The sequence below is a fragment of the Haliotis rufescens genome, unplaced genomic scaffold (genome assembly GCF_023055435.1).
Source record: "Haliotis rufescens isolate VD_foot unplaced genomic scaffold, xgHalRufe1.0.p SCAF_27, whole genome shotgun sequence".
Classification (NCBI taxonomy): Eukaryota; Metazoa; Mollusca; class Gastropoda; order Lepetellida; family Haliotidae; genus Haliotis; species Haliotis rufescens.
In genome coordinates, this window is record NW_025963968.1 from 6333399 (window position 1) to 6360886 (window position 27488).

A 27488-nucleotide genomic window follows, 5' to 3' on the forward strand; every position below is an offset into this window, starting at 1 on the left:
TGCTGTTAACAGTCAGACCTGCCCAAACGTCAATTCCCCAGGAAAAACAGGTTAAAGGGTTGTGGCACAATGACTATATTTCACTTATCCCAACCACCTGTTTTTTTTCAATTTCTTAGGAAGATAGTACATGATGTCAAGTGTTTGTTCCCGAAGCCGATAAGCATTGCTTATTATGAAAGTATTTATGGGTTATTGCTTCTGTTAAGGTTATGGAGTTGCCAAGTCATTAATTACTACTATTATGTTCCTGGTGACAGCGTGCTACTATTACATACATTCAGTGGATTAAATGTGCCGTTTTGATCTTGCTGGTGAACCGGCACAAGACTTGTGGCATTTGCCGATGTAGTTTCAGTAATTGCATGTTGTAGTAGGTCCTAGCAATGCAATGTCACACTAGAGTGGGGCGGTATTCAGCGACTGACAACCGAACATATTTGTTACGCTCCATTGAACTGTAATCCTGTGTATGGAACATCACACGACCCTCACAAGAATTCACGTCTGCTCCTATGAAGCAGATTCCGGGCAGATTATCAGACAAGTATTGGGACCATGCCAGGCAGCCATTGTTTGCAAATCTCCTTTCAACCAGATTTACATGAAGCAAAAACAGAGGTCTTGTACGCCTGCCATGGTCTTTTCATACTTAGTTGTGAATGTGCAAAGCCGCTTTGATAAACGCTGGCTGAGGTCCAATGGTATCGCTGTGGTGTTTGGGTAATGTGATCAGGATTAATCAGATTGGTAAGTGGACTTCTTTAGCAGTGCAGCTGACCAGTCTACAGTTGGTGTTGACTTTGGGCCATCGTGTCCACATTTCCTGAGCCCAGTACACTGCCTTCACTTGACCTGGGAGACCTCTCAATAGGTCTTCAGCAACCCATGCTTGCCGTAAAAGGTGACTATGCTTGTCGTAAGAGGCGACTAACGGGATCGGGTGGTCAGACTCGCTGACTTGGTTGATGCGTGTCATCATATCCCAATTGCTTAGATCGATGCGCATGATGTTAATCACTGGATTGTCTGGTCCAGAATCGATTATTTACAGACCGCTGTCATATAGATGAATATTGCTGGGTGCTAAATTAAACAACTAATGAAAATATAAAATATGTTCTCGGGAAGAGTCTGTCTTCAGATTTGATGAGGGGCACTAGTGCTCCTGTGGGTTATATCATCTATGTAGAGTTGTGGCCCTTAGTACTACCCGGATACACTGATCATAGGTTCAAACACTGATTCACCCACATTATTGTCCGTATGCTTTTGCAGTCTCCGCCTGTGTTCATAGCTTCACCAAAATGGTGAACGGCAGTACTCAGTACAGATATAGCCCAACAACTTCATTGTCTTGAGCTGTGCAGTGTTTCATCCCATGAGCACACAAGACACCTATGATCGTAGGTTTGAACCCGGGTTCACCCCGATTATTTTCAAGCTTTGTCAGCACCATACCTGTACTGGTGGGTGTCACCGAAGTAGTAAAAGTAGGAGACCTGATTCACTTCAGGCTTTCCTTCCCCAGACCTCCGTGGTCTTGTGGTTGAATGGACGCAATGTTAAACACCATTTCACCTCACCTCACCCCACCCCACCTTTCCTGCCATGTTTAGCTCACATGCAGTGATACAGCTGGAATACTGTTAAACCCAACTCACTCACTCACCCTATCGATCACTCACTCACTCACTCATCCACCCTTCCACTCACTCACTCACTCACTCACTCACTCGATCACTTACTCACCCACCCTACCACCCACTCACTCACTCACTCACTCACCCAACTCACTCACTCACTCACTCACTCACTCACTGAACCCATCACAGCATACATGTAATCAACTTGGACTGACCCCCAATGTGTGCTGTCTGTGATGTGTCAGGCTGACAAGTACTACACATCTGACCAGGTGTACTTTTAGCAGTTGTGACAATACATTACAAGATATAGGCACTCTTTACACACGAGGTATGGCTGTTACTCAATATCAATATGTGATGTATACAGGCAGGTGACCCGTAAGTGTTGCCTGCCCATCTTCAAAGTTGCCTGCCTGCAGTCAGACATTATGAATAGTGAAAAATCCGAAAAATCCGAAAAATAATAAGATTGAATAGGAAAGAATGTCACAAGTGGATAATGACGGTTTGGTTTGAACAAATTAGGCCACTTTTTTTGGTGAACGTTTAACAAACACTGAAAAATGTGGCATGCAATTAAATGTACTGTGTACCTCAATACCTGGTAACATGCTTATAAATAACTGTGTTGCATATCATTTTGTATTGATTCGTATCGATATGTTGGCCAATTTTACAATAGTGGTATTGTGACTTGACATATCAGTGAATCATTCAGTCCAATCAAGGCCAAGCTATGCATATAATTTGGAGTGGAAATACCTTGATGTCCCACATTGTGTGGAATCTGGGTTAGGATTACGATTGGTCTACAGCAGCTAATGCTTGTCTCCATGGTGATTACATGTTAGAATTGGTCCTCAGCAACTAATGCTTGTCTCCATGGTGATTACATGTTGGAATTGGTCCTCAGCAGCTAATGCTTGTCTCCATGGTGATGACATGTTAGAATTGGTCCTCAGCAGCTAATGCTTGTCTCCATGGTGATTACATGTTAGAATTGGTCCTCAGCAACTAATGCTTGTCTCCATGGTGATTACATGTTGGAATTGGTCCTCAGCAGCTAATGCTTGTCTCCATGGTGACGACATGTTAGAATTGGTCCTCAGCAGCTAATGCTTGTCTCCATGGTGATTACATGTTAGAATTGGTCCTCAGCAACTAATGCTTGTCTCCATGGTGATTACATGTTGGAATTGGTCCTCAGCAGCTAATGCTTGTCTCCATGGTGATGACATGTTAGAATTGGTCCTCAGCAGCTAATGCTTGTCTCCATGGTGATTACATGTTGGAATTGGTCCTCAGCAACTAATGCTTATCTCCATGGTGATAACATGTTGGAATTGGTCCCCAGCAACTAATGCTTGTCTCCATGGTGATTTCAGGTTAGGATTGGTCCCCAGCAAGTAATGCTTGTCTCCATGGTGATGACATGTTAGGATTGGTCCCCAGCAACCTATGCCAGTCTTAATGTATTGTCACGATATGGCTGAAATATTGCCGATGTGACTATAAACCTTAACTCACTCACTTAATGGATTGGGTGTTCAGGTTTGTTGACCTTGTTGATTGTGTGTCATCATACTCTGGTGGAGTAGATCGATGCTCATTTAACAATTACATCATTGTTTAGTCCAGACTATATTTACGTACTGCCGGCCGGCATAAAGCTGGAATATTGCCGAGTGCGACGTTACAAACAAGCCTTTGTGTCCCAAACAATTCTGTCAGATGTTCTCAAGAATCTTCTGTAACATGTACCCAATAATTAACTGTTACAAGTTCTATCTTTTGTAAGTCCAGAATAATAGTTTGCATGTCCAGAACACAGCCTATGAAATGCACCCTCAGCATTAAATTGGCTATCAGACATATTTTATTGGTATTCGGTGGTATAAATATTTCATTCAATACGGATTTCTGTGTGGAATTATCTACACAAAGAAGGAACTATTAACAACGAGACTCCTGAAGGTCCGGGTTAGAATAGATCTTCAGCAACCCATGCTTGCCGTAAAAGGCAACTATGCTTGTCGTAAAAGGCGACTAATGGGATCAGGTGGTCAGGCTCGCTGACTTGGTTGATGCATGTCATCGATCCCAATTGCATGGATCGATGTTCTTAATGTCGATCACTGGATTGTCTGGTCCAGACTCGATTATTTACAGACCGCCGTCATAAAGCTGGAATATTGCTGAGTGCGGCGTAAAACAACCAACCAACCAACCAATAAACAACGAATCTTGTAACGACAGTGTATGTAGCTTTTGTAATGTGATCATTGAGGACATCAGCCATGTCTTTTGGGAATGTAATGAAATTAAACAATTTTGGAATGATCTCAAACTTTTGCTTAATAATTATCTTTCACAAAAAATTAAATTAACAAAATATCGTATTTGGTTTGGTTGTAACTACTCTAATACTTTAATCAATCAAATACTTTTATTTGGGAAAATGCATATTCATGTATGTTGAATCAAAGGAACCAAACCGAAAATATATATACTTTTAAGACTACTTAAAACATATGTTCAATGGATAATTTTTTTGCTATAAAAAGGATGACAAAAATAACTTTTATAACTAAACTTTAGGTCACTTTTATTCTCAGCATTTGATTCTTAGCTCTCTGTTGATACATGCTATGCTTGAGTGTGATTGTGTGTTGCAACCTTTTTGGTTTAAAATGTGACAATGTTTGTTTCCAAACCTTAAATTTTTAAAGAGTGTACTGTGTCATTCTATGCAATCTGAAATATATTTTGATGGAATACTGTATTACGCTCAAACTCTGGGAACAATAAAATAACTATAAAAAAATAAAAATGTTCATATTAGGAGTAATATTTTATCAGCTCTAAGTTTTTTATCGATCGTAAAGAAATGTGTAACCTACATAAAACATCTAGAAAAATAGCTTTAGCAATGGGTACGAAATTGATTGCCATCCTGCATATTATGATTATCTGTGTGCATTTCGATATCCTTGAAGAGATTTACAGCGTGCACATTATATCCCATGCTGGGATCGGTGCCAGTGAATGACTCACTGTTTATTGACATACTGGTACTGGCTATTTGCATCAATATATCTTCTTGATAGTCCCCGTGTTTGCAATCCCTCGCTCTCGGAGCAGGGCCTTTGTTCTGTTCAAGGTGTCATTTGTCAGGTGTGTTTGCTGTTGTGAATATTGATAATGTTGATCACACTGCTGAGTATTTGTGAAAGCTTATGTTTGATGTGTGCCTCTCCAAGTGTTTTCATTGGTTTCTGTGTGTGGTTTGTTTCTTCATAATTGATTGGTTTTGTTGTGGACAAAGTCGTGTTGTGAAATATACCTGTGACAGCCCGTCAGGAAGAATGTACCCATGACTGACTCTTTCCTTGTGTTTTATTGTATGTTATCTGAAGTCCTACAATCTTTGCCTGTTTTTGGTGCTGATTCTTGAAGTGGCCCCACCCAGTTGAGGCCAATAGTTCATGCAGGTGATAAATCAGGTATACCCTACAGACATTTTTGCTGTATTTATGATGAGTTGGCAGGAATAATTCCTTTGTTAGTTGTTTACATTTGTGTGAGAGGTGGTGGGTTGCCAAGTGGTTAAAGCTTTTGTTTGGAGTTCTTAAAAAAAGGTTAGTTTTGAAGCTGTGATGGGCCTATTATGCTGTCATCAGCTACTGGCTGTGGTCACTCACTCACTCACTCACTCACTCACTCACTCACTTTAAGAAAGCCTATTTGTCATGTGAATGGAATGTAGATTTTGTTGTTTTGGAATTAATTGCTAAGCCTTTGATAGAAATGATTGTTTGAATAAATGCAGTTATTTGACAAAACAAACAATATGGTGGTGAACAAACAGCGGAGGCGAAAGATGTGCTGGCTGGCAATCATCTTGTTGTCTGCATGTTTTCGATGTCTGATAGTGCTGATGGAGTACAAGGAATGAGGCTGCTGATAGCTCAACACTGCCCAGTCGTTGGCATGACAGGACTCAACCAATATAGTCATTACATGGAAAATGTTTGGAAGGGAACATCTCAAAAGTCATTTACACCATTTTGGACATCAAGTCAGCAGTCTGTGTACTTTAATGGTTCAAAGATTTGTTTTATTTTCTTTCTCAAGTAATATCTATACTTTACTGCCCTTTATTCATTGACACCAGCCCCGTAAAGATCTATGCTTGTTGTAAGAGGCGACTAACGGGATCAGGTGGTCAGGCTCGCTGAATTTGTTGATGCTTGTCATTGTATCCCAATTGCTTGGATTGATGCTCATGATGTCAATCACTGGATTGACTCAGTTATTTACAGACCGCTGTCATATAGCTGAAATATTGTTGAGTGTTACGTTAAACAACAAACAAACAAATCATTGAGTCAAAATCTGTGAAGTTTCGCCTTGATTATGGTTCTTGGTTCATCCAAAACAAACACTTGTGGGTTTCACCAGACGTCCATGAAATGTATTAATTTGGATTTCCTCTACTATTCCACACTGATATGAATGAATACTGTTCAAGGCAGCATTGTATCTCTAAATAATAGAAAACTTGGAACAGACCTACTCCAAACATCTATCTGATTTTGAGATGTCCCCTGGGGTGTGTGAGGAACCATTGTAGAGAATCAGCATCTTCAGAATCAGCTTTCTGAGTATCACAGGCTTCTAGTCTGTCTCCCAGTCCCTGAACCATCTTATATTGACTCCCGCCTAGCCCTGTCTGTAATGCAAAAGTCCTAAATTAAGCAAGGCTAGATTTTTCTTAGGTTCTGAACTTCTTCACTGGAGCTCCTTTTCAATTTACATGGAGTTATTTTTTTCTATCAAAATCATATATTTTCAGTCTAACAGGCTTCCGTCCACTTATCTTGTCACGACTGGGTGTCAGTAGCCTTGCTCCAAGGCTGTACTGAATGATAAGTCCATGGGTGTAGAGTAATTCTAACCTTAGGCAAGTCTGGATAGTACAAATCTACTGACTTCAGATTTATTGCCTGAGAGACTTATGCAAGTCTAGGGCACCAGCAGCTCTCTCGAGGCTTAATGCTTGTCAGTGGGATTATGCCGAGTACAGATAGGTCAGGAGGTGTTTGATCTGACCACGATGTTATTACGTCTTGCACAGTTACCTTGTACTTGGATGCAGGGTGTCGTGGACGGCCTCACTGTATGATTGGCCACTGATTAGTAAGGGCTGTAGATGATTGGATACTGATTGGATTAGTGAAGGTGATATATTTCGTGTTACATCTGAAGTGCTGCACGAGATGAGTATATCCAAACAGTTGTTCTTGATAGTATGTATTGTAGACTGGTTTTGTCTCACATGATGGCCCCTTAGCAGAAAGTCAAGATGTCAAGACTTTCATACAATTTCAAAGAAAGTAATTATTCTGGCCACAGGTATTAACACTAGGGCTGGGACAAGTCCAAATTTACTACCCTGGTACCCACCCCCCTATTACCCGACCCTACCCGGGTACCCAACCCCCTATTACCCGTCCCTACCTGGGTACCCACCCCCCTATTACCCATCCCTACCCGGGTACCAACCCCCTATTACCAGACCCTACTCGGGTACCCACCCCCTATTACCAGACCCTACCTGGGTACCCACCCCCCTATTACCCGACCCTACCCGGGTACCCACTGTAGGTCTGAGGAGATGTCTCAAAACATTTTTAGCCCTTATTAACACTGAACATTTGGTAAAACAAGACGACTAGGAAATAATGTCAGGTAGTTTGTGAAAAGTGTTACCATGGTTACTATTAGTGTGATAAGTGTTACTGTTAATGGATGCCCTGAAGTCATTATGGCCACTGTAGCATGTTTAGACCTATGTATTCTGCTGGTTGGCGATGCTGTGTTACAATTGAAGGATGGAAGTCAAAGGGTCCATGTCATAGTCTTTACGCTGTGAATGGTTGAGTTAAGGGCCCTTTGATTCAAATACTATGCCAAAGACCTAATGCTGGTGATGTTTAATAATGAATATCTTATTCATCAACTCCAAGCCAATGAGACCGCCTCCGTGGTTTAGTAGTAGAGCATCTGCCCGGAGAGCGGAAGGTCCGGGGGTTTGATCCCCGGCCGCGTCATACCAAGAGACGTTAAAAGATGGTACTTGTTGTTACCCTGTCTGGCGCTCGGCATTAAAGGGCTAAAACAGGGACTGGTTGGCCGGGAGTCAGTATACTGTGTCTGAGAGGGGTATTCATGTTAAACTGCGGCATGGTATCTCAGTGAGCTAGCACTATAAATCGGCATCAGTCCGGACTAGTACAAGCAGCCACACAAACACACACATGTACATGCATGTCGCTATAGAGGTGCAATAATCTTGGACGCGACGTTAAACCCCATTTCACCTTACCTCACCAAGCCAATGATGCCTCATTGCATAATTTGTCTTTGAAGTATCCTGATCAGTGTAAGATATATTTGGAAAGTAATAATTTTCAAGATATTGATCTGTTACTTGAAGATGGGAGTTCACGATATATCAAACTACTGAACTATCACAATTGTTCGATCACAATTGATAGTTTCAATATTTATGATTAAAACATATATTATGCAAATTACAAACCTGCCTGTGTGGTTGGTTAGCAAGGATTACGACAACTTCAGATTAGAGTTACTTGAACTTACTTCCCTTTGGTTTGAGTTGCGACAGGAAAATTTACCATGTTTGAGATTGTCAGCATTACTTTGAAGTTGGTTTACTACTATCGCAGTCCTATTGCAAAAGTAAGGGCTACTCTTGCAATACAATCGCAGTAGTGAAAATAGCCCAATCTCATTAAAATCAGATCTTCGTTCTCGCTACCGCTAAACAAAGATCTGAGGACATCCCATTAGGGGTCACGTCAGAACGACCTTTCGTCTGACCAAACAGAGCGTCGCTTTCCAGATCATGAAAGTGACAGTTGGAATGTGATTTTCAATCTTGCAAGTCTTGAAAACTTTAACACGGGGTATTCCGAACGATAGTTACGGGTTTAACGACTGAATCGATACAATCTAGACCATCTAATAGCCATTCCAAAATGTTCTTTTGTTCAGGTTTCAAATTTTTAATCGACAATTTGTCAAAATATGTTTCGAGGCGTAGTCGCCAATTTGAAATTAGTGCCGTAAAGCACGAGAAAGCTGCCTTCTGATTGGCTAATGTCGACTTCTTTTCGGTCCTTCTAAAGGTCGGTCAAAGTTCGAGCAAGGTCAGTCTGACGTGACCCGTAATGGGATGTCCTCAGATCTTTGTTTAGCGGTAGCGACTTGCGAAAACTAAGATCTGATTTCAATGAGATTGGAAAATAGCCCAACTGCTCACCCCTAATTGAAAAGGTCTGTTCAGGGTGTGTCATTGGAGAAATTCATTTGACTCAATCATATTACATCGCTCACTCCAACTGAAACCACTACCTAACAAATGTCATGAAAAATGTGATCGCAATTCCATGTTAACTTGTCTATCAATGGACTTTATGTATTTTTGTGTATTTCAGAGTCCATCAAACACGTGCACTTGGCCCGACCAACCTCCCCCAGTCCAGCATGGAGCTTTCTCTCTCTCGCCTGGGGTCTGAGTTTCAAGCTCAATGATCCGATGTGGTGGCAGCCACTTTCTGATTGGTCAAGGAGTGACCACGCAACCACACCTCCATGGCCCGGCATTGAGCCCCTTCGCACCCTGGTTTTATGCCTTCCAGGCCTCGCTCTTATCTCAGACGATGCTAGCGCTGATAACGGAGAAGCTTCAGAACCAATCTCTTGATGATGCAGCAGCCGCGGCAGCCGCTGTTTCAGCCAATCAGGCAGCTAGACACTTGAAAATACCAGTAAGTTGTATATATGCTACACAAGACAAGTTAAGGAACACCTGATTTTCATATGACTCTCTTTGGCGGTGGGGTAGCTTGGTGGTTAAAGTGTTCGGTCATCACATCAAAGACCTGGGTTTGGTTCCGACATGGGTACAATGTGTGAAGCCCATTTCTGGTGTCTGCTGGAATATTGCTAAAAGCTGCATAAATCAATACTCACTCACTCAATTCATATGACTGTAGTTAATTTGTCATGGCTGGTGAGTATTCAGCAATAAAAGCATTTTATTCTGCTTGTCCTCATAATAATAGCACATATCAAAACACTTTTGAATGGCAAATTTCTAATGGTCCTTAACTGTTGGGTGATTAGGCAAGGACTAAAGGACCAGTGCCATATTCTATCACTGTTATACTAATGCAGCACACAACCTTCCAATAGTGGCTGTTCTTTAACGTGTTAAAAAAAATATATTGGTATTTGGGCTGTTGTTGATTGAAGCATTCAGGGAGGTTTGGGTGATCCAGGGGTCTAAGGATTGCAGATCCTGGTGCAGTGTTGCACCAGGATCTGCTGATTGTAGGTTTGAAACCCTAGATTTCCCTGTCCGTCCACAACATGGTAAATGTCACCCCTGGTCTTTCTTGACTGACATGCTGATGTTATCAGTGAAATACTGTTTTTATCCACCTCACGCAGTCATGTTTACACCCGTGAAGATCTGGGGTAGAATAGGTCTTCAGCAACCCATGCTTGTTGTGAGAGGCAACTAATGGTTAGGGGTGGTAAGACTCGCTGACTTGGTTGATGCATGTCATTGTATCCCAATTGCATAGATCGATGCTTATGATGTCAATCACTGGATTGTCCATTCCAGACTTAATTAGTTAAGGACCGCCTTCATACAGCTGGAATATTGCTGAGTGCAGCGTTAAACAATAAACACTCATGTTCACCTGAGTGAGCAAACTGAACCAAGTTGTAAAGCCTGATTTGATAGCCAACGACTCGTGAAGTCAATTAACAACTGTAAATCATGAACTGAATGCATCGCCAAATGAATGCGAGTGTTGACCCTTGACTTAAAGTGCATCTTGAAATTAATGAGAGTAGCCCTACCTTTGATCTTTAAAAACAGATCAGCAAACAATAACACCAACACTAGACATTGATCGCCGTGAATAGCTCCCCTATTGCTGATTCAACATGAGGCAATAATCACTCTCTCTGTAGACATTGAATTCCATGATATTGTATAGGGTGATAGCGCTTCTGCAGTGAACCGACATGACAGTATACTTCAATGTGTCCCGATAATGATATCGATTTATAATGTGAGCAGGGTCACTCACATTTTTTGTGTAAAATGTGATGGGATTCAAACCATAGACCTTCCGCCTTGACCAAGAAGGTTAACCCCGTCATCAAGCTCACAAGGTCAGATGTCATCTGAAGGATGCCCTGCTATGCTCGCAATACTTTCATGCTTTGCAATATGTATGACAAGATAGTCATAAGTAACGCTATGTTTCCAATATGTAATCAATATTTTGTTGTTGAGTGAACGAGCTTCCACTGTTTGTGAGTAGACATTGAATCATTGAATCATTAATCTACTTGCTTATCTCACGTGGAAACCATTACATGTTTATGTCCAATGTCTTGAGGACAAGAGAGCCTTATGTCTCATTCATGCAAGAAAGACCGCCTCTGTGGTCTAGTGGTAGAGCGTCCGCCCGGAGAGCGGAAGGTCCGGGGCTCGATCCCCGACCGCGTCATACCAAAAGACGTTAAAAGATGGTACTTGTTGTTACCCTGTCTGGCGCTCGGCATTAAGGGACTAAAACAAGGACTGGTCTGCTCGGAGTCAGTATACTGTGTCTGAGTGGGTATTCATGTTAAACTGCGGCATGGTATCTGAGTGAGCTAGCACTATAAATCGGCATCAGTCCGGACTAGTACAAGCAGCCACAAACACACACACACACACACACACATACATGCACGTCACTATATAAGTGCAATAATCTTGGACGCGACATTAAACCCCATTTCACCTTATCTCACCTCATGCAAGAAACTTAATGCCTCAACAAATATTAAGTGAAAATATCTCTTAGAAAACGATGGATTGCCCCAAACACTCTACATTGAAAGCATTTTCTTTCTGCTCAACTAACCTAAAATATTAACTGTTTCACTGAAACAAATTTGTTGGACAGGATATGCTAATTTGTCAGAAGACAATGTCTGAGGATCAATTGTTTATATTTCTTTAGCTTAACAATTTGCAAATTGGAAGTATTTAATATTTAATTACGGGTGTTATTTATTCCTAAGTGTCTTTCCTGACCATGAATGGAGAAAAGTGTTTGATCTGTGATGACCAGGGCTACTTTGTGTGTGGGCATGCTGCCGTACTACATGCTTAATCGCTGTGGGATACAAGAATTGACCAGTGGTCAGCTGGCGACTGCCTTCCCATGTGTTTAACATCAATAACAGGTAGTTTCCACTTCCCGGGTGTGTTTGTCCAGCCAATCCCAATGTGTACATGGTGTTGACCAGGTCCTGAGACTGACCAGGGGTTTGTGGGAAGTGTCACCCCAGGGGTTGGAGGGACCAGATGGCCCAGGTCACAACCTAGGCTTGAACCCAGACCGTGATGGCACTACGTCTGTCAAAGTCAGAGGAGAGGGTGGATGTTGATATAGCCATGGTCCTGGCAGTAAATTTGTGTAACTTAATGCCTGTCATTTCCAACATAGCACCACATTGGTATGGTGTGCTTGTGTCTGCCATGTATATGGGGTCATTATTGCTGTCTCTGCCACGTTGGGATAATATGGACCATACTTCGCCAGTCATATGAACCGTAAGGTGGCAGGTATATGGACCGTACTATGCCATGTATATGGACCATACTGTGGCAGGTATATGGACCATACTATGCCATGTATATGGACCATACTATGCCAGTCATATGGATCCTACTGTGCCAGGTATATGGACCGTACTATGCCATGTATATGGACTATACTGTGGCAGGTATATGGACCGTACTATGCCATGTATATGGACCGTACTATGCCAGTCATATGGATCCTACTGTGCCAGGTATATGGACCGTTCTGTGCCAGGAATATGGACCCTACTATGCCATGTATATGGACCATACTGTGGCAGGTATATGGACCATACTATGCCATGTATATGGACCATACTATGGCAGGTATATGGACTGTAGTATGGCAGGTACATGGACTGTATATGGACCATACTATACCATATATATGGACCATACTGTGGCAGGTATATGGACCGTAGTATGGCAGGTACATGGACCGTACTATGCCATGTATATGGACCGTACTATGCCATGTATATGGACCGTACTATGCCATGTATATGGACCATACTGTGGCAGGTATATGGACCATACTATGACATGTATATGGACCATACTATGCCATGCATATCGACATGCTGCGGCAGGTATATGGACCATATTATGCCAGGTATATGGGCAGTAATATGCCAGATATATGGACCCTACCGTAGCAGGTATATGGACCCTACTATGCCAGGTTTATGGACCTACTCTGCCAGGTTTATGGACCTACTCTGCCAGGTATATGGGCCGTATTATGCCACGTATATGGACCTACTACGCCAGGTATATGGACTGTACTATGCAAGGTATATGGACCCTATGGGCTGTATTATGCCACGTATATGGACCTACTACACCAGGTATATGGACTGTACTATGGACCCTGTTTGGACCCTGCTATCCTGGTATATGGACCCTGTATGGACCCTGCTATCCCTGTAACCACCGAGGACAGCAGGTCGTCGTGAGAGCTCCAGCAGGAGATGTGACAGGCGTGCAGGAGATATCATTGATTGCTGGCTCTGTCCCATTACATGTGATCAATCATGCAGACCCACACAATACCTCCCCTTACCACTTCTCAAACAAAAGAGATTTGTGTCATGTAAATTGCAGGTTTTCTGTTGAAACTGTATTCAGTATTTGACCTACTTCGTGATGCACAATACCCAGAAGACATGCTTGTGTTATTGTTAGTACAGAACGTCTATTCCTATAGCTGGATCAGTTTTATGTTACCTGCCCGGGGACTAGTCCCCTTTCATATGAGTATCTGCTTTACGTCGCTGAATAAAGATGAAATGTTTGATATCGGAGATGTATTGATATTTTACAAGAAATATTTGATGGAAAAGTAAGTAGTTTTGTGTCATAGATCGGCGTTGATTTTGCGAAACTTTGAAACTATAGGTAGTTTTGGAAATAGTATTTTAAGTGTTAAATTTTTATGAGCTGTTTTCTATACTCCTTTTATAGAGATAACACCTGCCAGTCTCCCAGCCCCGTATCAGCACCTGGGGGTGATACCACTTGTATCTTCTCAACCACAGGTGATAACCTTTGTATCACATGGCCAGGCCATATCGGATTAGATATAATCCTCTACTGTTCATGGTTATAATGTATTGATAGTCACTGAAGGGCAGGGCGATCTAATGTTTGTTACACTGTCTTTCTTTACACAGTGGGTTTGTAGTTGTAGGAGATAATTTGAGTAGGTTGGCACATAGCACTACGTAATCAATTCTTGGCTTTATCAGAGGTGACCCTGTTGGTACAGATTCCACGTATTTGTAAATTGGGACGTTTGTTTATGTGGCAGATTAGGTCCAGATTAAGTGTAAGGTCCAGACAAGGTATTGTACATGCAAGTCTCAAGAGTTATCTGTTCTTGAATTCCTCATTTCACACCAGGTATGAGCTAAAAATAAATGATTTGTTTGCCCATTCTGCATTGGAACCAACCCATAAAAAACACACCTGACTATTAATTTGGAACTTGTTCTTGACCAAATTTTTTTTGTTAAACTGTGATTGACATATAAAGAAAATGGAAAATAAATACAAAAAACTTGTCTTTGATAATATTTTCTTGTACATTTTGATATTGGTATATCATCTGTCAGTCCTGTGATGGTTGAACAGCAGTTGAAATACAGTTTGGGTAGGTTGCAAAACAAATGCCAAATAGTTGGGGCAGTTGTTTTTGCTACATCAGCTGATGAAAAATGCTCCACCTACTCACACACACAATTAATGACCAGTTGCTTAGTGGGGTCTTGAGTATATACACAACAATGTCCTTTGTGTTATATTGACATCCATCAATCATTGTCAATCTCTGAGATTTTGTGGATAGGTTAAATTGCTCAGTAATATTGTGGCTAATGCTGGCAATGTGTTTCCTGAAATTATGATGAATGATTTGTTAACAAGTGCAGATACATATTTTAGATTGTTTTGCAGGCTCAATAGCTTCCCCGGTATTTACCATATATATACTTCACAAAAGAACTTAAAGAACACTTACCATTTTCAACGTAATAAGCGCCCAGGGCGCTCTCAAAATTAGAAATAGGGGGCTCTTTTTAGAATATTACTTTGGTGGAAAAAACAGAGTTGAAAGATAAATTTCGTAGTTTATGCTGTCAGTCTGAACTGTTTATATACGACAGATGCATTTTTCCAGAATATAAATGCCCATACTTAAGGGTGCATATAACACACGAGTGCGTATTATACACGAATAAATAAGTCTTTTGTACATTGATCAATCGGAAGGGGGGCTAATTGGGATTGTTCACTAGCCAATATATTAGCAAATATCGCAGTGGGCGCTTATTAGAGCGGGGCGCTTATTACGTCGAATACGGTAATTCTTTTATATGATTAGAGTTAACACATCATGGCCATGACATAATAACTTCAGTCCTGAAAAATTGGGTGCTCTAACAAGTAGTATTTTAGCAGTAATAATTATACCAAACAATAAGCATTTTTAAAATAAATATTTTTGGAATAACTGCATTGTGAGGGCAGCTATTCTTATGATTGTGGGTTTGAATCCTGGTTCGCCCCGAATATGTTTCTAGGTTTGTCAGCATCATACCCATGCTCTAGGGTTTCACCAAAGTGGTTAACGTCTGAGACCTGCATCACTTCAGGCTTTCCTCCCACATTTAGTTAACATGCCATGATATATCTGGAATACTGTTCAAAGCAGCGTTAAACTCACTCACTCATGAAAACGAAACACCTGTGTATCACTTTTTTAGTATATGCTGATCTTGTGAAATAATGTTATTACTGCAGGCGATATTTTTATTGGAATGCATGTGAAAGTATCATAGTAAAATATTAAATTGTTCCCTTGTCTGTTTCCTACTCAACAAGCAGTGGCAAGACAGTGAATAAACAGTTCTCTGTGTTCTGGAGAGTATAAAGTTGCTCTTTACAGGGATGGGCAGGGAGTGTGGGCGTGGGTGTCGTATGGAACGTCATGTGTATTTGGGTGTTGGACAGGTGGCAGGGGTATGCTCTAGGGCTGGCTAAAATGATGGATAATCTGAATTAACATCGATGGGAAGAAGTATTAACAAAAATCGATATGAAATTGTTGTCATCAATAATAATTTTAGATTTACCGAAACAGACTTGTTATTGTTAATAATGTCAGATGTCGAAGAGAGAAAGCAACTGTTTTTGTTACATCTCAAATGTACACACTGCTCACCAGTGGCATAAAATGAGTTGGTTTCTTTCGGGACTTTCTTGGGGCGGTCGGGTAGCCTAGTGGTTAAAGCGTTCGCTCGTCACCCCGAAGACCCGGGTTCGATTCCCGACATGAGTACAATGGGTGAAGCCCATTTCTGGTGTCCCCCGCCATCATATTGCTGGAATATTGCTAAAAGCGGCGTAAAACCATACTCACTCACTCACTCGGGACTTTCTTGCATATTTGCTTAAAGTTACTTCTCGGATATTATCGTTAATTGATCTATGTTTATTTAGCGATTTTCGATCTCAGTTGTTTCTATCGATAGCCAGCCCTAGTATGCTCTACAGTACATTAAATTCTCTTTGGAGGTTTTGTCTTGAGGAAAGCTTGTATTGGAAGTTGTGTCTAAAGGAAGCCTTTGATGGAATTAAGGCTTGCTTACCCAGCTCAGAATCTATACTACTCAAAGAAGTATAGAATGCCCAATGTTTTCATATGACTATAGTTAATCCGTCCTGGCTGGTGGTATTGCAACAAAGCCTTCTAGTTGGGGGTTCCTTAACTTGTTTTGAGTAGAATATATTGAAATAACATTTCAAATCTACCTGTTTTTCTGCATTTTTGGCAGTCTCCCAGACAAAAATAAAAGATTAATAGAGGCATGTGAACAAATTGTTTTCCCTATTGTGAATGAGGTATCTCGCTCAGCTTGCTACACAGGGAATATGTCTGCTAATTACAGGTATAATTAGCTGGCCATCTGTCACGCTCGTGCATGACGGTGAGTGTGATCTGAGTGCAGCAGCGAGCCATGTCTGGAACTAAATGCCTTTCATGCAGCGTTGGTTATGCATGCACAGCAGGTTGTTGTGTGCTGGTTGTGGGACAACTAATTACCCAATGAAACGTTTGTTCATTTCAACTTGAACAGTTTACTTCTGGTCACCGATGTTGTGAGGCCCTACTGAATTTGCTTGTTTCATGGATTCTGTTTGTTAAGATACTACTCAACCTTTGCTGTGGACCACATCTTTGACCAAACATGACTATTGTCATGACTGTTTCATGGATTCTGTTAGTTCACATACTACTCAGCATTTGCTAAGGTCCACACCAAAGATGACTATTTTGGTCCTTAAGCAAATGTTGAGCAGTATGTCAGAATGCTGAGGGGAGACATTTTTGCATTACAAGTACAGACAGTGAACAATAAAGTTTAATATATTTTTTTTTAAAGGACAATAGATCATGAGGCTGTTACTTTTTCCTAAAAACTGATCTCTAATTAATTAGAGAATAGCTTTAAAGAAAGTACTTAATTACCTGTCCTGATCGAAGACGTTTTGTGAGTCACAGCGCACTGGTACAAGATCAGATGAAGTAAAGCAACATTGGTCGTGTAGAGGAGTTGGATTGGTGAGCGTGGTTATAGTTGAAGTACATCTCACACAGGCAAGTAACTTTTGTGAAATATGCCTCTGTCCACAAGCAGTGAATGGGTACCCGGCAGGAAAAGATGGTAATGTGACTGTTACCTTATAGCACCTCACAGACAGCATAGTTGTAGACACATGTTCGTAGCGGCTATTTTTAGACTGACAAAAACGCAGGGATGGGGGTGGGGGTCTTTAGACAAGTAGTAAGTAATTTATTTTCGCAAGTGTATCGCCTTGTATCAATACAGAACAAAACCTATCGTGTTTTGTATCATCGCATGAAAACATGATGTACTGATGCATCGTTTCATTCCTAGTGACAGGTTGATTGCGTGTCATCATTTCCCAATCGTTGAAATGATGGTCATGCTGTCAGTCACTGGATTGTCTGATCCAGACTCCATTATTTCTGCCACAGCTGGAATATTGCTGAGTGGGGCGTTAAACAACTAAGAAACAAATCATGCTATCAACTGGTTTGACTAGATTTACAATCCAGATTGATATGGCGGTAATTTTGATAATGACAAATGTTGATGAATATATGTCGAGTATGTGTGTGTTCCTGATAAATATTCCATGAATACAGCAGACATTCCAGCATACCAGTCATTATTTGTCTTGTCCAACATTGTTGTTTGTGAAGATGTGTGTGTAGTTTCGTTTCATTTTAAGCGGACCGCCTCCATGGTCTAGTGGTAGAGCATCCGCCCGGAGAGCGGAAGGTCAGGGGTTCGATCCACGGCCGCGTCATACCAAAAGACATTAAAAGATGGTACTTGTTGTTACCCTGTCTGGCGCTCGGCATTAAGGGGATAAAACAAGGACTGGTCAGCTCGGAGTCAGTATACTGTGTCTGAGTGGGGTATTCATGTTAAACTGCGGCATGGTATCTCAGTGAGCTAGCACTATAAATCGGCATCAGTCCGGACTAGCACAAGCAGCCACACAAACACACATACGTGCATGCACATCGCTATATAAGTGCAATAATCTTGGACGTGACGTTAAATCCCATTTCACCTCACCTCACCTCATTTTAACGCTCATGAGTTGTTGTTTTTAGGGGGGGAAAATATCACAGTACAGGCAGTGAAAGAATTTGTTGCCCAAGTTGACTAGCCAGGAGGGCTTGTTACAAACTATGTTGCAGGCTCTTATCCTATTTTACCGGTCCTACTTTATGGCTACAGCCTACATACTTTGACTTAACTTTAATTTGTTCTGTGTGTTTAAGACCATTACGCTGAACAGCGACAAAACTGCTTGGCTGCTTGTTACTATACATTTTTCTGAACCCATGAAGATCCGGGGTAGAATAGGTCTTCAGCAACCCATGCTTGCCGTAAAAAGCGACTATGCTTGTTGTAAGAGGCGACTAACGGGATCGGGTGGTCAGGCTTGCTGACTTGGTTGATGCATGTCATCGTTTCCCAATTGTGTGGATCGATGCTCATAATGTCAATCACTGGATTGTCTGGTCCGATTATTTACAGACTGCTGTCATATAGGTGGAATATTGCTGAGTGTGGCGTGAAACAACAAACAAACAAATAAACAAACATTTGTCTGACGTTTATGGTGGTTCTCCGACTTTCACTCACATTGCTAATAACACATGTGCATATCAGTCATAATCAGTGTACAGCAAGGAGTCAGTTTAGTACTTCATGTGGGTTTCTGATAAACTACGAAATGAAAACAAAATGACAACAGACCTTTGACATTAAATGATGCGGACTTGAGACAGTTTTACAGAAATGTTACTAGCCCAGGGTAAAAGTCACTTGCATTTGGCTAGTGGGCAGGTAGTTATTTCATCCCTGAGTACAGGCATTAAGATTTTATGTATGTGATATTTATAAATATATATCACACACTATAGTTTAGTGCACACTATAATATTAGTGTTAGAAATAGGCACTAGTCCTGTAACCCTTGCCAAACTGCCCAATAATTAAGGTATCATAAGAACTAGTAGAAATTTGCCCCATTTAAAGGTTTTGCTATATTTTATCATTATAAGGACTAGTGGACTAAAAATGTTAATTTCTGCCTCTGTATTAATTATATATGGGTCATGTCCTTGTTCAATGTGTATGTCTTGGAAGTGCATTGGTCTTTCCCAATATCATTACAGTGGCACTCCCCCATCAGTGATGTCAGTGTTACCTGGTGTGGCACTCCCCCGCTTCCCTATCAGTGATGTCAGTGTTACCTGGTGTGGCACTCCCCCGCTTCCCTATTAGTGATGTCAGTGTTGCCTGGTGTGGCACTCCCCCGCTTCCCTATCAGTGATGTCAGTGTTACCTGGTGTGGCACTCCCCCGCTTCCCTATCAGTGATGTCAGTGTTACCTGGTGTGGCACTCCCCCGCTTCCCTATCAGTGATGTCAGTGTTACCTGGTGTGGCACTCCCCCGCTTCCCTATCAGTGATGTCAGTGTTACCTGGTGTGGCACTCCCCCATCAGTCAGTGTAACCTGGTGTGGCACTCCCACGCCAGTGATGTCAGTGTTACCTGGTGTGGCACTCCCCCGCTTCCCTATCAGTGATGTCAGTGTTACCTGGTGTGGCACTCCCCCATCAGTCAGTGTAACCTGGTGTGGCACTCCCACGCCAGTGATGTCAGTGTTACCTGGTGTGGCACTCCCCCATCAGTCAGTGTAACCTGGTGTGGCACTCCCACGCCAGTGATGTCAGTGTTACCTGGTGTGGCACTCCCCCATCAGTCAGTGTAACCTGGTGTGGCACTCCCACGCCAGTGATGTCAGTGTTCCTTGGTGTGGCACTCCCCCATCAGTCAGTGTAACCTGGTGTGGCACTCCCCCACCTGTGATGTCAGTGTTGCCTGGTGTGGCACTCCCCCGCCAGTGATGTCAGTGTTACCTGGTGTGGCACTCCATCAGTGATGTATCTGTGATAGTAATGTCGTTGTTTGTTTGCAGATATCAAGAGAGGAAGCCATTAACCTTTCACCTACCTCACCAGCCAGTCTTGCAGTTAAAGGTAATCGTTTGGACGATGGTGGAGGGGGACAGGGGATGGAGGAGGGGGCTGGGGTTTGGGGAGGGGGTGGAGGGGACAGGGGGTGGAGGAGGGGACAGGGGGTAGAAGAAGCGGAGGGGACAGGGATGGAGGAGGGGACAGGGGATAGCAGAGGGGGTTGGGGGACAAGACGGGGGTGGAGGAGGGGACGGGGTAGAAGAAGCGGATGGGACAGGGGTGGGGGAGGGGATGGAGGAGGGGACAGGGGGTAGTAGAGGGGGTTGGGGGACAGGATGGGGGTGGAGGAGTGTGTAGGGGAGGGACAGGGTTGGGGGAGAAGATGGGGTGGAGGAGAGGGAGTGGGTTGTGGAGGCAGGACGGGGGTTGGGAGAGGGGGGACAGGGGTGTGGAGAAGGGATGTGGGGTTGGAGAAGGGGATGGTTTGGAGGCGGCAGACGGGGGTTGGGAGAGGGGGCTGTGGGGGTGGAGGAGGCAGGACAGGGGATTGGGCGACAAGTTGACTGTCAGTGTGATCATACAAAGAGTGCGAAACGCCGGTGTCATTATGTTTCAAGTGTGGGAGGCGTTAAGAAAATAAAATTTAAAGTTCAAACGTTCTTCCTGTTGATGTTTCAGAAGTAAAGATGATATTGCTGGAAAAGTGTTTCTCCAATACACAGCATAAACAAACGTCTTCTGGGAAAATGAAAGTGTAGCTGAAAGTGCACCTAATGACTGAGTGCCAAGTTTCTTTGGATTTGATCATTTAGAATTACAAGCAAACTTGTTTGGCGGTGAAGCAATCTTTTTTGCAAAGTGTAATGTCTTTTGTCAGATGTGGAATTTGCCAAATGATTTTAAAAATTGCTTTTGTAGGGAAGAATGTATGGGCATTGCCTGTCCCCCCCTCACAGATGCCACCGCCCTCTGCAGGAGGGAAGGGGAAGGGAGACAACTCTGGCAGCAGACATGGCAAAAGTTGTGATAAGCACTCGTCTGTGGTAACATGTCGCCACAAGAACCCGCTACACAAATGTATTCTCTGTGATACGAACTCCGGCATCGCACCACCGAAGAAAAAACACTGCCGATCTCTCTCAGTGCCGGTTGACTCCATGACATCATCTCCATGGCAACCAGATGGAACCAAACTTTGGCGACCAATAGCTGTGATTCCGTTGACAAACAATAATGTAGATCAGCAGAACAGGAACATAACGTCCCGTGTTCCTGAGTTCAAGCCCACATGTAGAAATGTGACAAACTTTACCCGGTTTGTGTCGTCACCATTGAGTATGGACAGTGGTCATTTCACGACATCAGACTTTCAGACTCCGCCTGGTTCCCCTGTACCAAGGCCAGCATCCGCTCTTAGTGATTTTTCCCAGAGTTCATTTGGAGCACCGTGGCTCGAACACAGCCCATTACGGAATAACAGATTTGAAATTCTCCAGAACCGAAGTCTTTCTTATGAGGAACAGATATCACTTGGAGCTGGATCTACGCCGTGCATGTCCGAACATCTAGGCTCAAACCCGTCCTCGCCATACCGACACAAAATCCCAAGGTGTCGCTCTCAGCCGTGTGTTCTCCATGATAGACGTTACGCCAAGAAACGGCGACGTGAAGATTGCAGACCAACCCTTAATTTTCAAAAAATGACTGAGGTTAGTAGTAATATTCAGAATCTGCTTGTTTTTATTTTCCTGGGAGGGGCGGTCTGGTAGCCTAGTGGTTAAAGCGTTCGCTCGTCACCCCGAAGACCCGGGTTCCAATACCGACATGGGTACAATGTGTGAAGCCCATTTCTGGTGTCCCCCACTGTGATATTGCTGGAATATTGCTAAAAGAGCCGTAAAACCATACTCACTCACTATTTTCCTTGATTTCCTTTATTGATAATTATTTCCTCTACCTGCATCTATTCTAGATATTTGTGTTACAAATGTAAAGATTTAACGGGTAGGTCAGGTGAATGTGAACTAAGTAGAGACAATTTGTGGATAACAACTTCTTTATTTACTGTGAAGGCGACGTTTCGGTATATATCCTTAAACCGTTGTCAAACAAGACTGTTGATGGTGTTGATTGCCACATCTCCATGTTGATGATGGATGAATTGTGTGACAGGCATTACTCAAAAGTTGACGGATTACAAAGTAGACACAATTTATGGAGAACAACTTCTTTATTTCCTGTGAAGGCGATGTTTCGGTAAAGATCCTTACAACCCACCCCTTTCAGTGACCGAATTAACTGCCTGCCCGCCTGCCCGTGGCTGGTAACTTTTCTGTCGGGCTGCGTGAAATTTTACTCCCCCTGCCTGACTGTCTGGCAGATAATTTTTGAGACTACTTATATTTTCAGTTTTATTATGACCAAACATATGCAAAAAGAAGGTCTTCACGAAGGGGAGCATAATTGGTACCCATGGGGATGCCTACTTCTTGTCTAAATATCTTGCCCTCAAATTGTACATGGGGTGGTCGGGTAGCCACGTGGTTAAAGCGTTCGCTCGTCACGCTGAAGATCCGGGTTCGATTCCCGACATGGGTACAATGTGTGACATTGCTGGAATATTGCTAAAAGCGGCGGTTAACCATACTCACTCACTCACTCACTCACTCACTCACTCACTCACTCACTCACTCAAATTGTACATAGATGTTATCAGTGAAGATGTCCAGCTTTTTATATATTGTTTTGTCATTGAGTTTCAGATGGCATTTGCTTTCATTTTTGAAAAAGTGTACTTGACCTTTGAAGATAGAGATGTAACTATCATCTATGGTCATAGAATTTAGTAACAGATGCCCGATAAGTTGTGACGTTTGTCTTGGAGGATAGAGATATTTAAAGTTGAAAAAATTCCGCCTCAGCTGGCTCAGTCACTATGGCCAAGGGTATGGATGTCAGCACAACTATAGAGTTATAGCTGACTCAGTAAAAAAAGAAAAAGAAGATTACTCCCATCCCACACTATATCTCTCACCTGACATGCTCAAAAAACTTTTGACAAGATTTATTCATATGTTAACCAGAAAGAATATTTTAAAGGACAAAATATTGCAGGTCCTTTGAAGCATGACAGGCTATATGAAGTATACAGACCCACCAAGATTGTTGTTGAGCAACACCAGTCACAACTATACAGGTTATCCTTGCATGTAATGTTAGGAGAAATGGCACAAATGTTGTGTAAATGGAAGGTCCATCTGCCTCTGATTATGTTGAGTTGAAAAAAACACATTTACGGATACAGAACATGTGTCTCTATTTTCCTCGTGAAATAAAAGTTCATGTTGCCACTGAAAACATCTATCTTTTTGTCTACAACCTTTTCCCTTAAGAAAATATTTTCATTGCGCCACCGATAAACCCGCTCCTTGTGTCCCCTTTCCACTTACTCTTTTCTTCTCTTTCCTTTTCCTTGCGTATCCACCCTTCATCCTCCTCACGTCCGCCGACCCACAACCCCTCCCTCCATCCTGTTGCTTGGTCTGTCAACACCATCCCCGTGCCCGTGGGTTTGCACCAATGCATCACTTTACCATATAAAGTTGACATGACCTGATATAACTGGACTACTGTTACCCCCACCTCATCCCTCTTACCCTCAACCCCCTCAACCACTCCCAACTCTCAGACCCCCTCCCCCCTCCACATCTTCCTCAACCTCCTACCTCCTCCGACTCTTCCTCCTCCACCTCTTCCTCCCAACCCCCTCCCTCCTCCCACCTCCACCTCTTCTTCCCCAACCCCTACCTCCTCCACCTCTTTCTCCCCAACCTCCTCTACCTCTTCCTCCCAACCCCCTCCATCTCTTCTTCCCCAACCCCCTCCCTCCTCCACCTCTTCTTCCCCAACCCCTTCCCTCCTCCCACCTCCACCTCTTCTTCCCCAACCCCTACCTCCTCCACCTCTTCCTCCCCAACCTCCTACCTCCTCCACCTTTCTCCCCAACCTCCTCCACCTCTTCCTCCCAACCCCCTCCCTCCTCCATCTCTTCTTCCCCAACCCCCTCCCTCCTCCCACCTCCACCTCTTCTTCCCTAACCCCTACCTCCTCCACCTCTTCTTCCCCAACCCCTACCTCCTCCACTTCTTCCTCTCCAACCCCACAACCCCCTCCCTCCTCCACCTCATCTTCCCCAACCCTTAACCTCCTCCCTCCTCCACCTCTTCCTCTCCAACCCCCTCCCTCCTCCACCTCTTCCTCCACAACCCCACAACCCCCTCCCTCCTCCACCTCTTCCTCTCCAGCCCTACAACCCCCTCCCTCCACCTCATCTTCCCCAACCCTTAACCTCCTCCACCTCTTCCTCTCCAACCCCCTCTCTCCTCCACCTCTTCCTCTCCAACCCCCTCTCTCCTCCACCTCTTCCTCTCCAACCCCCTCTCTCCTCCACCTCTTCCTCCCCAACCCCCTTCCACCTCCACCTCTTCCTCCACAACCCCACAACCCCCTCCCTCCTCCACCTCTTCCTCCACAACCCCAAAACCCACTCCCTCCTCCACCTCATCTTACCCAACCCTTAACCCCCTCCCTCTCCACCTCTTCCTCCCAAACCCCACAACCCCCTCCCACCTCCACCTCTTCCTCCCCAACCCCACAACCCCCTCCCTCCTCCACCTCTTCCTCCCCAACCCTCAACCCCCTCCCTCCTCCACCTCTTCCTCTCCAACCCCCTCCCTCCTCCACCTCTTCCTCCCCAACCCCCTCCCACCTCCACCTCTTCCTCCCCAACCCCACAACCCCCTCCCTCCTCCACAGCTTCCTCCCCAACCCACAACCCCCTCCCTCCACCTCTTCCTCCCCAACCCTCAACCCCCTCCCTCCTCCACCTCCCCAACCCCACAACCCCTCCCTCCTCCTCCTCTCCCTCTTCCCCTCGCCCCTCCTTCTTCCCCTCACCTCTGCTGATGACATTCAGTGCAGCATGTTCATGCACTGACTGGAGGCTTGTCTTGTTATGTAACTTAAGTTTCCAGCCATGAGGATGAGTCACTATCGGTCTTCACATGTTCCGCCCACACATGACTGTGATGTACCTGCTGGGTATGCATACAATGGCAGTGAAATTAAGGGGTACTGGAGTCTTTAAGGTTTCTCATGTGGGGACGCCCCCTTTTACTTGCCACTCCTTGTAAACTTGATTTGTAAATTGATCATTGTTCGCGTCTTGACATGGAATTCTGTTTGATATAGATTAACAGTTTTTCTGTTCTTTAGATCCTTCAAGTACAAGCATTTTACAGGTTGAAGGCAATAATTTATTTTCGTGTAGATATTTCAGTGTAATCTTTCAACAATTGTATCCTAGTTATAGACACAGTATGGAAGTCACTGCCTAAATGTCATTGTGGGAGTCGGGGTAGCCCAGTAGGTAAAGTGTTTGGTCGTCCAGGTGAACAACAAGGTTTGACTCTCCATTAAGGTACAATGTGTAAAGCCTTTTCTAGGTACTTCAGAGGCAGAGCATGGGTTGTCTAAGTCGCGGCAATTTGTGTGCAGATTTGCATCCCATGACTGTGGGTTCGAATCCCATTTCTTGCTGGTTATGTTTCTAGGTGTGTCTGCACCATACCCTTGCTCGCAGATTTCACCAAACTGATAAATGTCTAACACCTACATCACTTCAAATTTCGCTCCTACATATTGCGGACCTGCTGTTATATAAGTGACATACTGTTCAAAGCGATGTGGGGGCAGTCCGGTAGCCTGGCGGTTAAAGTGTTCACTCATTACGCCGAGGATCTGTTTCCACGGCAAAGTCTGATTAATAGATTAAAGAGGCTATGAGTGGAACTTTAATGTATAGTCAATGAATGAGAGGTCTTGTCAGTAGTTATGAAAGGGTAACGGATCTTGTCTGACACACTAAATACAGGCATTGTGTATAAATGAACTCTGCTGCAGTGCCACTTGTAGCTTAGACATGTATACTCTTATGAGGTCATGTCACATGGGACTTGGGAGCGCTAAGCAGTGAGCCCTGAGCAGCTCCTGGGAGCCCTGGGTAGCTCCTACGAGCCTTGTGCAGCTCCTACATGCCCTGTGCAGCTCCTGGGAGCCATGAGGAGCTCTTGGGAGCCCTGAGCAGCTCCTACGAGCCTTGTGCCGCTCCTGGGAACCATGAGGAGCTCTGGGAGCCCTGGGCAGCTCCTATGAGCCTTGTGCAGCTCCTACACGCCCTGTGCAGCTCATGGGAGCCATGAGGAGCTCTTGGGAGCCCTGAGCAGCTCCTACGAGCCTTGTGTCGCTCCTGGGAGCCATGAGGAGCTCTTGGGAGCCCTGAGCAGCTCCTACGAGCCTTGTGCCGCTCCTGGGAGCCATGAGGAGCTCTTGGGAGCCTTGTGCCGCTCCTGGGAACCATGAGGAGCTCTTGGGAGCCCTGAGCAGCTCCTACAAGCTCTGTGCAGCTACTGGGCCAGACTCCCCAATGTACCATGTTGTCCTTTAGTCAAGAAGTAGCCTTAGTTAGGTTTCTTTAATAGGTCTTCAGCAACCCATGCTTGTTGTAAAAGGCGACTCTGCTTGTCATAAGAGGTGACTAACGGGATCAGGTGGTCAGGCTTGCTGACTTGGTTGATGCATGTCATCAATCCCAACTGCGTGGATTGATGTGCATGACGTCAATCACTGGATTCTCTGGTCCAGACTCGATTATTCACAGACTGCCGTCATATAGCTTGAATATTGCTGAGTGCGGAGTTTAAACAACTTACAAACTAACAAACAAAGTCTGTATGAAAGACATTCTTGTTCTCACTAAACATGTCAAAACAGATTCATCCTTAAGACAACATGACATTTCAGAATGTTTGTTTTTGTGTTCTGTAATGTTGCTCAATATTGCACAACTGGAGGAGGGTGTGAAAGGTTCACTTTGACATATGGGTGCACAGGATGCACATATAACTGCACCTGCTGTGCTTGCTGAATCTCAGTTGGACGACGCCCC

The 27488-nt window shown here is 43.7% G+C and overlaps 1 protein-coding gene across 3 annotated transcripts in view; it reads left to right on the top strand.

The window, feature by feature from the left end:
• LOC124115917 (protein FAM53A-like) overlaps positions 1 to 27488 on the top strand; it is an 88252-nt gene that overhangs the window by 42858 nt on the left and 17906 nt on the right. For 2 of the 3 annotated variants that reach the window (XM_046477082.2, XM_046477081.2), the window contains exons 2-4: positions 9173 to 9505; positions 20485 to 20545; positions 21401 to 22191. In XM_046477082.2, coding sequence (XP_046333038.1) covers positions 9266 to 9505; positions 20485 to 20545; positions 21401 to 22191 — 1092 coding nt within the window. In that variant the 5' untranslated portion in view covers positions 9173 to 9265. Of the gene's footprint in view, positions 1 to 618; positions 751 to 9172; positions 9506 to 20484; positions 20546 to 21400; positions 22192 to 27488 lie in introns of those variants that run through there. The other variant, XM_046477083.2, reaches the window with a different exon arrangement.